We start from the raw sequence: 12,537 nt of genomic DNA, 5'->3' as shown, positions 1-12,537 counted from the left end.
TCTTCAAGTGTCCAGCTTAAACTCCTGCTCTGTGTGAATAAAGAGGACAGGAAGTGGCAGTTTGGCAGCTCCAACCAGGAGTGTCACTCTCAATTGCGTCCCCTGCCAGCTCTAGACACATCGCACGGCTTGAGAGGTCACGGGTCTGTGACTCCTGTTTTTCTCCAGCTCCCTTTCCTTTCTTCGCTCCCCACTTTTCCCTCTTTTGCAGGACATTCCATTTCAGTGCCACCTACGCAATGCACAACAGTCAAGGAGGAGACAGAATGATGCACGGAAGACACGAGCCAGAGCGACGGCGGCACATTTTTTGAACGCTCTGATATAACATGAAGCTTGTCTTGTCAGATTACCCTGACACCCTGTGTCAAAAATCCCCGTTGTGTCTCTGTGAAGCAGAGAAGCAGATGTCCTGAGTTTCCCTTCCTCCTCTGGACAGAGTTGTCAAGATTTGCTTATGAAGGACGCTGAAGAAAGCTCAAATGAAAAAAAGAAAAAGAAAAAGAGGTGTCAGATGTTTAGTACATTTCTCTGTCAGGAATGAATTTTATGAAGAAAACTAAACTCTGTGGTGAAACTTTAGTTTTCTTTAAAGGGATGATTAAAAAAAATAAAAATAAAATCAAACAGATGCAATGAGCCCGTAGTCTGCTGGGATAGGCTCCAGTATTACCCGCGACCTGTATTTTGGATAAGCAGCTGAAGACAAGACAATTACTATCATCTCTCATACATGTGGAGGACGTTAGAATCCAACGTGGTGATGGCAGAGCCTGCGATTAACAATTTAGTCTATGATAATGACAGAATGCTAAATGGCTGCCAGGCTATGGCTTAAAAAAAACATGAACCGTATGTGAATGGACTAGAAGCATTGAGGAAGTATGGTGTTTCTTATTTTGCTTACTTCACAATGTAAATAATCCCGTCTATAATTTTTTAAGGACGATCATTTGCGGGTTTGTCTAGCCCCATGCTGGGAAAGTCATACTGCTGGAATCTCTGCACTATATGTAATTCCCAACAGCTGATAAAAATAAGTGCCAAATTATTGCATTCATTACATATCATTATATGTATTCAATTCAAATGTACTGATAAATGCCATTTGTGCCAGTTAAGAAATGATTCCTGATCATAACATGCTCCAGAAGGGAAGTCAAATGGATTCTGATTCCACTCAAAATCACTCAGCAGCTTCTCACTAATGTGACTTGATCAGAGCACTCTCAAACCGGAGCTCGGCGAAATGAAAGTTGTGATTAATTTTGTCAGCCTTGTAATCGCGCCTTATTGATGTATTTCCTGTGAAATGACACGTTGGAAAGAGCAGCTTCAGCCACGGGGGCCACTGTGCTTCACATGGAAGCCATCGATGGACAGGCAGGCAGCCACACACAAACAAACAAACAAACAAACAAACAAACAAACAGGTAATGCTCTGTTATGCTGAATTATTGAAGGTTAATTTAATCACTCTTGCAATACCTGACCAGAGGGTCTTCTTACCCGTGAAAAAAGGAGGAAAAACATGACAACAAATCAAAAAGTGATTTTATGAAGGTGGCACCAGAGACAGGCCAATCCATCAGAATGGCGGCCGAGTGTGGACGTGTTGCCGCGCATGGTGCCAGGCAAGGTGCCAGGCGGTCCAACGCACATCCTCCATGCCAGCGCCCTGAGGCTGTGTGTCCTCATCACAAGGACAGAGAGGTCGTTAGGACCAAATCTACTAAATCACACACTTCCTCCAACCTCCCGTCATGGCCGACAAAGCATGGCGATGCACAAATACTGGTGGAAGCGCAGCGGCTCCCGGTCGAATGGACCGGTCTGTTCCAAGTAATCGTCAGATGCTATTATTCCAATTGATAGGATAATGTATGATGTTGTTATGACACTTTGCCGGCTTTTGAGAGCACCCCCCCATTGTCAACAAGGCTTTACATATAGTGAATGATTCCTCCTAAATGCATTTTAAAGTTTTGCACAAATACATTTTCGGAGCTAAGTAAACAATGCAGGCCATTATCTAGATGTATTGTTTTTGTTTTTCTCTCTCTCTCTCTCTGTGGCAGGGATGAGAAAGTGAGTGAATGCAGCCAGAGAAACTGGAGGAGAAAGAGGGGGAGCGGGTGATGAGAAAGAGAGAGAGAGAGAGAGAGGAAAAACAGCAGAGCCAGATTTTCCATTCTGTCAGCATTTTCCTTTTTCGCGTAGCGTACAGATAGCTAAAGGTACCACTTAATGTGATGGGAGACAGGATCTAATGGATTGATACACAGGTTTTGACATGCTATTTGAGCATGTAGCTCGCTATAATTGGTCACGTCGCCGTGCATTAAACTAACGATATATAGAGTAGTGCCCTGAGACAAGTGTCTTTAGCAAATCTGTCAGATATCACACCAAAATACCTCCGACAGCTCTCTGGGGGCAGCGAGAGCCCACTGAAACACAGCAGCACGAAAACAGCGTCTCACTACCGGAGGCATATTTGGAAATCAAACCCTGCTGTCTCGAGACAGATTCCACAACACTGCCACAATGAAGCTCTGTTATTACGCCTGCTTTCAAACACTGAACCAAAACGTCGGTATAATGATGTTCCAGTGTGTAATTTTAGATGGCGTGCCAGAGATGGAGGGTTGAAACAAAAGTGTGTGTATCAGTCGTTGAAACAAAAGTGTGTGTATCAGTCATTGTCCTGTCCTTGCGTGTGTGTTTTTAATAACACAAACAACTTTTCGACTCGCTCTCTCTGCCGGCTCCAGTTCATGTTCGTACCTTTGATGCCGGATGGCCAGGAATAACAATGCAGTATTCCTGCTTTAAACGGGCGGTGTAAAACTGTACCAACCAAATGAACAATATTTTATAAAATGTCTTCAACCACTGGAGTGGCCAATCACAATGCATTTGTTCAGAATATCTTCAGTATTGCTGCTTGGAGCTTTTCAATATCGACCTGAAGAGGCAGAAAGGAACTGCGGTTCCAGATGCAGTGGTTCCTAAACTGCTCTAGATTTATGACTGCCTTGGCATTTCCTGTTTATGAAATTACATCACAGTAATATTGCAATATAAATAAATAAATAACAATTAAAATAACACCTGAAAATCTTACGTTGTATGATGAAATTAGGGTCACCAAATTGCCCGAGATCACAAATTAATTAAACCAAAAACATATTTTTGTACCATAAACTCTGCAAGCTAAATCAGAGTTAGATGTATAACACCCAAAATGTTCTGCTCGATCTTCCAGTTTTGGGAGAGCTGTCTCTTTTCCATGTGCTCAACCTCCACAAGGCATGCAAACACTGAGGTATAGCGAGAACTTGACATCGTCTAGTGATGCATGCACACTAGAGGTTGTGCACCCATGTCAGATGGGGTGTGCGGTAGCATTAAAAAAAAGAAAAGAAAAATTTTGTGCTGAAGATTGTCGCTGAATTAAGTTTGTACATGACGTTTTTTTAAATCATGACCTGGACTTCTTTCTTTTTTGTATTGTTACTTTTTTAAATTGCTTTTTACATTTGTGAGTTACAATATTTCTTCAGGTGTAAATCTGTGAAAAGCTACATATGTTTTCAAGACAAAAAGAAACTTCATCTAAATTTCCACTGACCACTAAAATCAATACTTACATGTTTGGGTGAACTGCCCTTTAACCAGTGGGTTAACATTAAAACTCATATTAGCTGATGCTTCATGTGGAATAACGAGGAGCCTTTGACAGTTCAGGTTTAACCACTACAGTTTCCCTACATGGCTCTCTTTTTTTTGACCAACCTGCATAAACTACTTCACACTCATACATAGAAATATACATCCTCCATTATGAACAATGTTATTCTTGCTTTGCTTGTTCTTCTTTATTTGTTTGCTTGCTGCAAATTCAAAATAAATCAATTGAAGTTCTTTTTTTTTTGAGCTTTGCAAATTATGTCATTTCCATGCATTCAGAGCTCTGCGGCAGACTTGGCTCGAAACCCACGACTCCTTTGCTGCTGTCAGAAGACATCGGCTCACGTTTTCAGCGGAGGCCCGCATGAATGGACGCCACTTCCTGGTTTCCAAGCTTGTCATGCGAGGATTTAGGAAGACTGACTTGTTTGTCACCAGCAACGCGGTCGTTTATCAAATCGTGATGTTGAGCCAATCAACACTTAGAGGGGACGTTTGATTTGTCGATCCTGTTCAAACAGTAGTCACCTGTTGATATCGTTAAGACTTTATTTGATTAACGTGAACACGAGAGCCAGCGTCTATAAATCTCACCGAAATAACCATTTTAGTTTCTTTTTCCAGATTAACATAGTTTGGAGCGACGCAGCTTCCTGTGTGCATCTGTGCACGTATACTAAGGCAACACCGTTATGATATCAATGCGCTGTAACGACATCACGCCACTCTTTTGGCAGCCATTTTGTTTCCCTAAATGCAGGGCCTCTCCTCCGTGAGCTGTCTGTTTGTCGGCGCTGTCAACCGCTCCTTGTATGATTGGTCTGATGGGCTTGATGCTCATCACTCTGTCAGGCTCGGCTCGCCTTTCATTAGTCTGGGCCCCTCCATCAGCCACACTCACACAAATCACATTGACATCCAAACTCCTCAGATCCACAGAGCAATTTAACTGATATTCATTAGAGGGATGACAAGAGCTGATGGGAGATCTGCGGAGCGGGGGGGGGGGCTCGTTCTCCTCCTATCCTATCCCTGTCCTGTCCGCCTCCTTTCTTCCCCCTTCGCTGCTGACTTTGTTTTAGGAGCATTGAGGCGCATCGGCATCTATAACTACCCAGCCCTCAAGGAGATTTGAGACAAAGGAACAATAGATAACACATCTAATCTCTTTATTACAACAGAAAAATACAATTGAGAGGAGTTTTGTGTCTTTCATGCTAAATAATTGGCGACCGCACGCCCTCCAGCTTTTACGCCACACACCTCCAGCAGCAGCCATAATGCTCATCCGAGCAGAAGTCCAATCATTTAGCCCTCTCCCCCCAGTCCCTCATTAACCCCCAAAGTGTCAACTATCTAATTAACCCCCCCCCCCCCCCCCCCCCCCAACCATCCTCACCCCGTCCATCCCTAAGCCTCAAGCATTAATCAACACATACAGCGTTGAAGAAAAGAAGATCATTTTGTATCGGCTAGGACTTTGAAAACTCACAAGATATTCAATAAAGCAGCTCAAGCCTTTCTCATTTGCATTTATCACCGGTCTGAATCCCATCTTTCAATTATCATCCTTTGTTAAAAGGCTTTATTCCGCTTGTCAGACGTGACTCATCATTGGGTTTTCCCCCACAATGTTAGGCTGATGTATCCTAAGCGTTGGAGAGCCAGGAGCAAGTCTGAGGCGGTAATGAGTTTGTGTGAGAAGACGGGGTCAGGACACTGTGTGTGTGTGTGTGTGTGTTAATTAATCTGTTCCCGGGTGGGAGGAACTGAAGCGAGATGATGAGATTTAAGAGAGTAAATGGGTGTGCTGCACTCGGGCTGTCCTCTGTTGAGTGAGCGAGTGGGGTTCGAGAGGATGGGCAAATGGCCCGTCGCCATAGTAACCAGATAACTTCCCGAGCCCCAAGTCACTCAGACACGACAAGCAAAGCCTGGAAACGTCAAACGGAGAACACGGTGTCCACACGGCATCTTCGAAATAGACAAAGGTAGATAATCTGAGATTTACATATGCATGTAAATGTGTGTGCTTTTATCATGCTAGCTGTAAATATATATATATATAAAACTTTCTCATTCCATGGCACCGAGCCTGAGATGTGACTACTCTGATTGCATCAACACCTGCCAGTAATATATTGTTAGATCCAAAAGCCCGCTTTGAGGGAATAGCACCTGTCTGTGCATCCTGCACCACTGTCAACTCGTCTCAGTGCGCGCATATAGGATCTGCTTTATTTTTTCCAAGGGACCCTCTCGGAGTCCAGGTGTGTGCCAGATCTGCTGTCTGTGCCCGGGGCTCCCGATGGCATCCAAGCCCCCCCGTGGTAATCAGCCCACTCTGCCTGCTGTTGCAGCCTGCCTCCTCCTCCTCCTCCTCCTCCAGTGGCTCGTTTCAGAAACATCTGGTGGTTTACATGCAGCACACACCACCTGCCAGACGCCTCGCAGGCAGTGGCTCTGCTCGCACCCCTCGAGTCTGCCCCAAAACGATGCGACGACACAGAAATTACCAGGACTATCTAGACAAACCGGAGCCGTGAAGACTACTGTAGGTAAAAATGCTGAGAGTTGTCAAGCTGATGTTTCACCAGATGCAGTTTTGTGAGCAGAATGCCTCGTCATGACAAGGTGGGACAACATCTGGGAGGGTTAGTTCTCTTTCTGAGATGAACGATTTCCCAGTAAGCCAGTCACCGAGGCCACGTCAATAAAATCGCAATACTACTTTCCGAGTTTCATAATGAACATTGACATACAAATGTCTCTGGTAAATAAGAAATAAAACAAATTGTATGCAGCAGTTAATCTGATTTAATCATAGAAGCACAAGGCGTTAACATATTCGTATTGCATTTTTTCTTTTCTTTTTCTTTTTAATCAAATAACATTTATAAAACTATTGTGCAAAACAATGTTCTTTTAATCTTCTTCAAAGGCTCTGCACCAGTGGATAGTCATAGTCCTCTTAAATTAGGAAATATAACAAGTATGCATAATTTAAAGAGCAAGTTGTAAGCTTATACACTAAATGTACATTTTTACACAAACCTGGATTTTAAGTGCCCCTTAATCACTGATAAAGAACAAGGCAGCTTTTACAATCAAGAAAAATCAATGGGATTAAGGCAAAAATAATAATTATATACCGGTATATATATATATATAGGAGGAATGAACATTTGCTGTTTGGCAGGTTCTTTTAAAGGAGCTTTCCCAGGCTGTTTTATGGTTTTACAAAATGACAAGGGTATATTGAAATCTGGACACGACAGGACAGGACTGTACAAATGTAACAGTAAAACTTGTTGAACATGCAGTCTACCAGCAAAAAAAAAAAAAAAAGGAAAATAAAAATAAATACAATAAAGTTAATACATTTCAAGTCATGTTATTAAGTTGTCCTTCTAGTCAAGAGATTCACAATGATCATGTAATAACCAGACCTCTGCTATCTAACAGCCGTCAGCTAATTGCGCTGAATGAATATCTTTGACCTACATTATATTCTTAAGTGAAATGAATGTTTCTGTTTTTTGAAATACATAGAAATTAGTATTTTCTTTTTTAAATGGGCTGCATAAATGTAAACACCTTGTGCTGACAATTTTAACAGTAGTTCATGCCATTATTTTTGTTTTAGCACGTCTTCAGTATTTTCTGAAACCGTTTTAACATCCAGTCTGAATATCTTTTCCAGTTGGACTACTGCGCTTTAGTGTTTCTCTACTTCACACACATACAGCAGATGATCCTCTGGAGACTTCCCATGGGTCTTGCTGAGGTGAAGCTTGATGGCGTGCTTAGTGGCAAATTTACGAACGCAGAGCTGGCAGCGGTACACCGCCCCATTAGTGCTGCAGTCAACTTGTGATTGTGGAGAAAGGAAGGACTCCAGGGGAACTAGTTTCTCAGACAGAGTGTGAGGGTCCCTGACAGTCTGTTTGGGGGACAGCTTGGCCAGATCCTTGATTTTGAACCCTAGGTGTGCTTCCAGGTGGCTTACATAAGCTGCTGGGGTTCGGATCTGTGAGGCACAGTCACTACAGAAGAACATAGGCTGACCAGATTCCAGGTTCTTGAGAAACTTGGTTCTTCCTGTCCTCCTTAGCTGGTACTTGACATTAGCCAACCAGTGGCTGATGGTAGTCATGGACAGACCTGTAAAACGAGACACATGCATTCTTTCCTGTGGACTGAGGTCGTTGATAATGTACTTCCCCTCTGATGTTTGCTTCAGGCTCGAGGCAAACTGGGCCTGCAGAAGGAGGAGGTGCTGTGGATTCCAGTTCGAGTGGCGACCTTTGCGTTTGTGACCATGCAAGGACATATCGTCGTCGTCGTGAGGAGAAGCCAGGATCTCAGATTTATCTGTGACCCGGGACCGTGAGGGAGGCTTTGGGACGTGCTGGGACTGCGTCAGGTTCCTCAACATGTCTGAAATATCTGACAATGCATTTTCATGGAGGGGGCTGCTGGATGTGTATGGGGAGACAACAGTTAGCTTTGCAGGAGTAACAAAAGAGGAGGGAGAGATGGAGGAGGCTGTGGATGAAGGAGTAAGGGGGGCTGAACCAACAGAGCCTCCTCTATTGCTCTTCCCCTTTGTGAGGTCCATAGGCTCATCATCGGTTGCCTGGCAAAAGCTATTATCGACTCCACTCTCCATCTTTTTGGTCTGTGTGGGAGGAGCGGCCACAGCCGCCCTTTCGGCCATGGTCTGGTTAAGCCTGGAGAGCAGGCTCAGGGGATCTTGGCTTGGCAAGGAGGGCTTGGCTGCTTTCCCCAAGTGAATGTTCATTACTGACTGAAGAGCACTTAGAGGGTTGACAAAGGGTTGCTCAGGAGGAGCATGGCTAGTGATAATGGTGGTGCTGCATCTCAGTGCAGTCGTGAGCGGGGACGCGACAGCCGTCTCTCTCTTGGGGTCCATGCATGGGGATGCTCTATCCCTGTGGCTCCCCCTGTCGCTATTGGCTGGCGTGACAGACCTCCATTCCCGGGGCGAGTCAGCCTCTGCCTTATGAGACTCTTCAGCCTCACTTCTGCAGGGAGAGAGATGGGTCTCCGTCTTGGGAGACAACTGCTTGACCCTTTGCTCTACTTTTGCCACTTTCTCCGTCACTTTCTTCACCAACTCTTCCATTGCCTGGAAGTTGTTGCTGGGAAAAGGGGAGGACTGACTAAGAGGTGGAGAAATGAGAGGCTGGTTCTTTCCAAGGGAAGACAGTGAGCCATCCCCTCCATTGAACAAGAATTTCATCGTGGAATTCTTCTCCACACTTCCCGTTTGGAGCTTGAGGGCACTGGGAAACTGGTACGCTGCGTGGATACTTGGGTAACCCCCCCAGCTTGGATTCCCACTCTGAGCCTTGTTAATGGCTGAAGTCACAGTGTTTTCCAGACATTTAAGAATATCAAAGCCCCCCTTGGGGCTCTCCTTCAGGTCCTCCTCAGTAAGATAATTATACATCGATATGTCATACTTCTCCTCCTTCTCCGCATCCTCCTTCTTGCCAACTGAATCAGTGACTTGCTTCCCACTCCCAACAGACTCCTCCTGCTGACCGCACTCCTCCTCGACCTCCTCCTTCTTGATCTCTTTTAGAGGAGGGGAGGTGGCAGGTGGGGTCGTAGCAGCCTGAAGAGGCGGCGGAGAGAAGGCTGTTGGTGCGAGTGGAACCGACTGGACCCTCGGTTCAGTAGGCGTGGAAACTCTCCCCTGACTAGGAGAGATGGCCTCAGGGAGGGTTTTAATTCTCTTCCCCACAGAGCTGTTGACCCTCAGGAAGTGTCCCGTCACCATCATGTGGGTTCTCAGCTCTTGTAGCGTGTTGTGGGAACTTCCGCACTCCATGCATTTGAGAATTTGGAATTTGTTGGATTCAAACTGCCAAGCATAGCTGGCCCCGTTCTGGTGGCCATGGCGGTTATTGTGGGAGCTGTAGGGGCTTGGGGAAGGCTTCTGTGCGAGTTCACTCTGGTCGGTTTGTAGATGCTTAGCTTTGGGGGTTCCTTCTCGTGAGCGTGGGGAGGCAGTAAGGTCCAACCTCATGAATCCCCTTTTCTTAGAAGACATGATTTTAGCTGCCACGGGAGCCACGGGCTCCTTTAGAGGCACTTTCTGGTAGTGCTTGGTCTTGATCATGTGCACACTGAGGTCCTGGAGGGATTCGAAGGAGTGGCCACAATACATGCACTTCAAAACTTTCTGAGCGTCCTCTTTGCCCTCCATCTCCATTAGTGACCGCTTACGAGGTTTAGACCAGCGTTTGCCGCCGCCGCCCGCCCTATCGTGGTTGTCATCCCGGTAGTGGCCCGTGTCGTTCATGTGAACAGTCAGCTCCACCAGGGTGTCGTAAGCAGCACTGCAGCCCTTACAGCGAAATTTACTGGCGCCGCTGAAGATGGAGCCGAACAGTTTGGGGTTTTGTCTGTGGAGTTGGACCGTACTGAACAGGCCGTGCTCGGACTGAGTCGGGTGACGGCTCTGGGCAGGATGCTGCTGCTGCAGAGTCTTTGCCACTGCAGACTGGTGCCAGTCATAGCTTCCGCTGCCGCTGCTGCTGCTGCTGCTACTGCTGCTAGTACTGTTGCTACGAGTCGGCTTCTCCGTGGAAGCTGCTGCCTGAGCCGTTGGTACAGCAGAATTAAAGTTCAGTGGTGACCATAAGGGGCTGCTCATGAAGCTGGAGTAGATGGCTTTCATTTGTTCCAAGGTGTCCATGCCTAGAGGAGGCGTTTTGGTAGCACCATTTGGAGATGCCAGGTTTCCATCAGCTTTTCGAGGGGGGCTCTCAAAATCTGAGAGGCAGTCACTGGTCTCACTCACATGCGACTCGCTGTCCACGTCTTGTCCGGAGAGCTCTGCGGCTCCAGCTGATTCCTGGTCACGCGTCTGCTCCTTGGCAGTCCCAACGCTTTGCTTCACAGAGTCATCTTTCATGGGAAGGTCATCCTGAGGGGCTGAGGACAGGTCATTTGCTTCTGCCTCCGCATTGTGCTCCGTCAGCTCCTCGGGAGAATACGCTGCAGGGAGAATGGAGACAGGGAGAAAGAAAGACACGAGTTAAATCGCAGGGAGTGAACAAGCTATGTTAGAATAACTGGAGAAAAAGTTTCCCCTGCTACGTGGTGCCCGAGGACTCCCAGGGATAAATGAGCCATCTGTGTGGGAGCCTTTAAAGCTGAGCTGAGAAATTACAGTCATCCCATTTCACCTCATCAACCGTTGAGGTGTTATTTTCCTCTAGGCGAGCCTGTATTTATATACTACCCCAGCCACACGGAACTCATGCCCCCCCCCCCCCCTTTTCACTCCTATTGGAGGAAAACAAAAAAAAAAAGAAATATCTTGGCAAAAACATAATGCGCCATTTTATTTATCTCAGGGCGCAACAGCTTGAAATGAAAACTAAATCTGAAATTAATGAAGCCCAATCTCACTGTGGCATTCTCCTCTGGGGTAATAAATGAGTTGGATCAACCTCCATCTGTCAGTTAATATGTCTGACGCCTCTTCATCTGCCTCTTCTCTGATTACACACACACACGCCATCATGAATTCCATGAAAAGGACGTCAGAATTGTGCTGAAGACATTTTTACATATTGAATAGACATCCCACAGTGCGATCTCCACCGAAGTGAGTTCATTAGATTGTAATAAGTGTGTGAAGCCAAAACTCTTGGTTCAAACTTCAATCTGAAGTTGAAGCGACGCCCGACGCTCTGATCACGTCAAGCAAACAAAACACAAACTCGTTTCACTTCGAACCAACAAAAGTTAATGATCGAAACAAACCGAGGAAAAAATTAGATCATGGGAAGCTTGGGATACAGTGACAAGCGGCAACATAATGACAATGCATCAGTGAGATGTCACTTGAGTGCACACACACACACACACACACACACACGTTGAGATACAAGTCTGTGAATTTGTGCTTGCGTGAACTGCCCATACATAAAATAGACAAACACTCCCTTCTCTCCTGTGCTAGTGAGCCTACATCCCCCAAAATGACCTACAAATCCCCTGCCCCCCCCCCCCCCCCCCCATACAATTCTCAGCTCCATCATTTTCTGTCAACCTCAGAACTCACCAAAAACAAAAACAAATAAACTATGACAATTAGAAAATTGCATTTAGACATCCTAAACGCAGACAAATGCCACGGAAAGACGGTGTAGGTAGAGTTAGAATGCGGCTCTCACGCAGTCGGGCCTAATCACGTAGGTACACACACACACACACACACACACACACACGCACACACACACACACACACACACACACACAGTCCACTACCCATGCACCCATCCAGTCTAAACAAAAATGTCATCGCTGAAATAACTCTCATTTCCAGTGCTAACAGCCAATCTCTAAGCAGCCATGTGGCTGGCGCTGGTCTGATTTGGGCCCTGGGGGGGCAACAGTCAGCAGGCAGCCCCACTGAGAGGCCAACCTAATGGAGACCTGGCAGGTGCGGGGCCACTCTTCGTCCTCCCTGAGATTTGATTTGTCACCGGGTATCCATTACCTGCCATTCTCCGCTGATAGGCCCCGACAGCCTTGATCAAAAGATGTCGTCGGGGGCCCCCAGCCCGCTTGGCAGTCAGTGGCATGTCGTTTGTAAAAAAGGGCCAAGCAGGGTGTAAATAAAATGACATGATCACTTCCCCGGCCCCTCATGTTCTGGACACAATTATGATAATGTGGATGTGGAGGGAAGGGGAGGGGAGGGGGTCTGGGAGGATGGAGATTGGGGCGAGGAGGTAAATCGCTCACACTTGGGCAAACACGCAAGGGCGATTTCTGACTGCCACCAGCGCTCAGACA

At 46.2% G+C, this 12,537-nt stretch overlaps 1 protein-coding gene across 1 annotated transcript; it reads right to left on the bottom strand.

Annotated features, from left to right (window-relative positions):
• Positions 1-7,411: 7,411 nt before the first annotated feature.
• Positions 7,412-12,323, bottom strand: LOC137912681 (teashirt homolog 3-like). The gene is made up of 2 exons (XM_068756815.1): positions 12,239-12,323; positions 7,412-10,725 (listed from the first exon to the last, which is right to left on the bottom strand). The coding sequence occupies exons 1-2, from the start codon at positions 12,321-12,323 to the stop codon at positions 7,412-7,414; spliced, it is 3,399 nt and encodes a 1,132-aa protein (XP_068612916.1).
• Positions 12,324-12,537: the final 214 nt, after the last annotated feature.

This window comes from Brachionichthys hirsutus, unplaced genomic scaffold, assembly GCF_040956055.1.
Source record: "Brachionichthys hirsutus isolate HB-005 unplaced genomic scaffold, CSIRO-AGI_Bhir_v1 contig_939, whole genome shotgun sequence".
Lineage (NCBI taxonomy): Eukaryota > Metazoa > Chordata > Actinopteri > Lophiiformes > Brachionichthyidae > Brachionichthys > Brachionichthys hirsutus.
Note: the sequence above shows the minus strand (reverse complement) of the source record. Positions and strands in the feature narration are given on the sequence as shown.

Coding starts and splice junctions, on each gene's coding strand:
- LOC137912681 (XM_068756815.1), bottom strand. CDS start 12,323: ATGCCACTGACTGCCAAGCGGGCTGGGGGCCCCCGACGACATCTTTTG. Junction 10,726..12,238: donor CTATCAGCGGAGAATGGCAG/GTAATGGATACC, acceptor TTCTCCCTGCAG/CGTATTCTCCCGAGGAGCTG.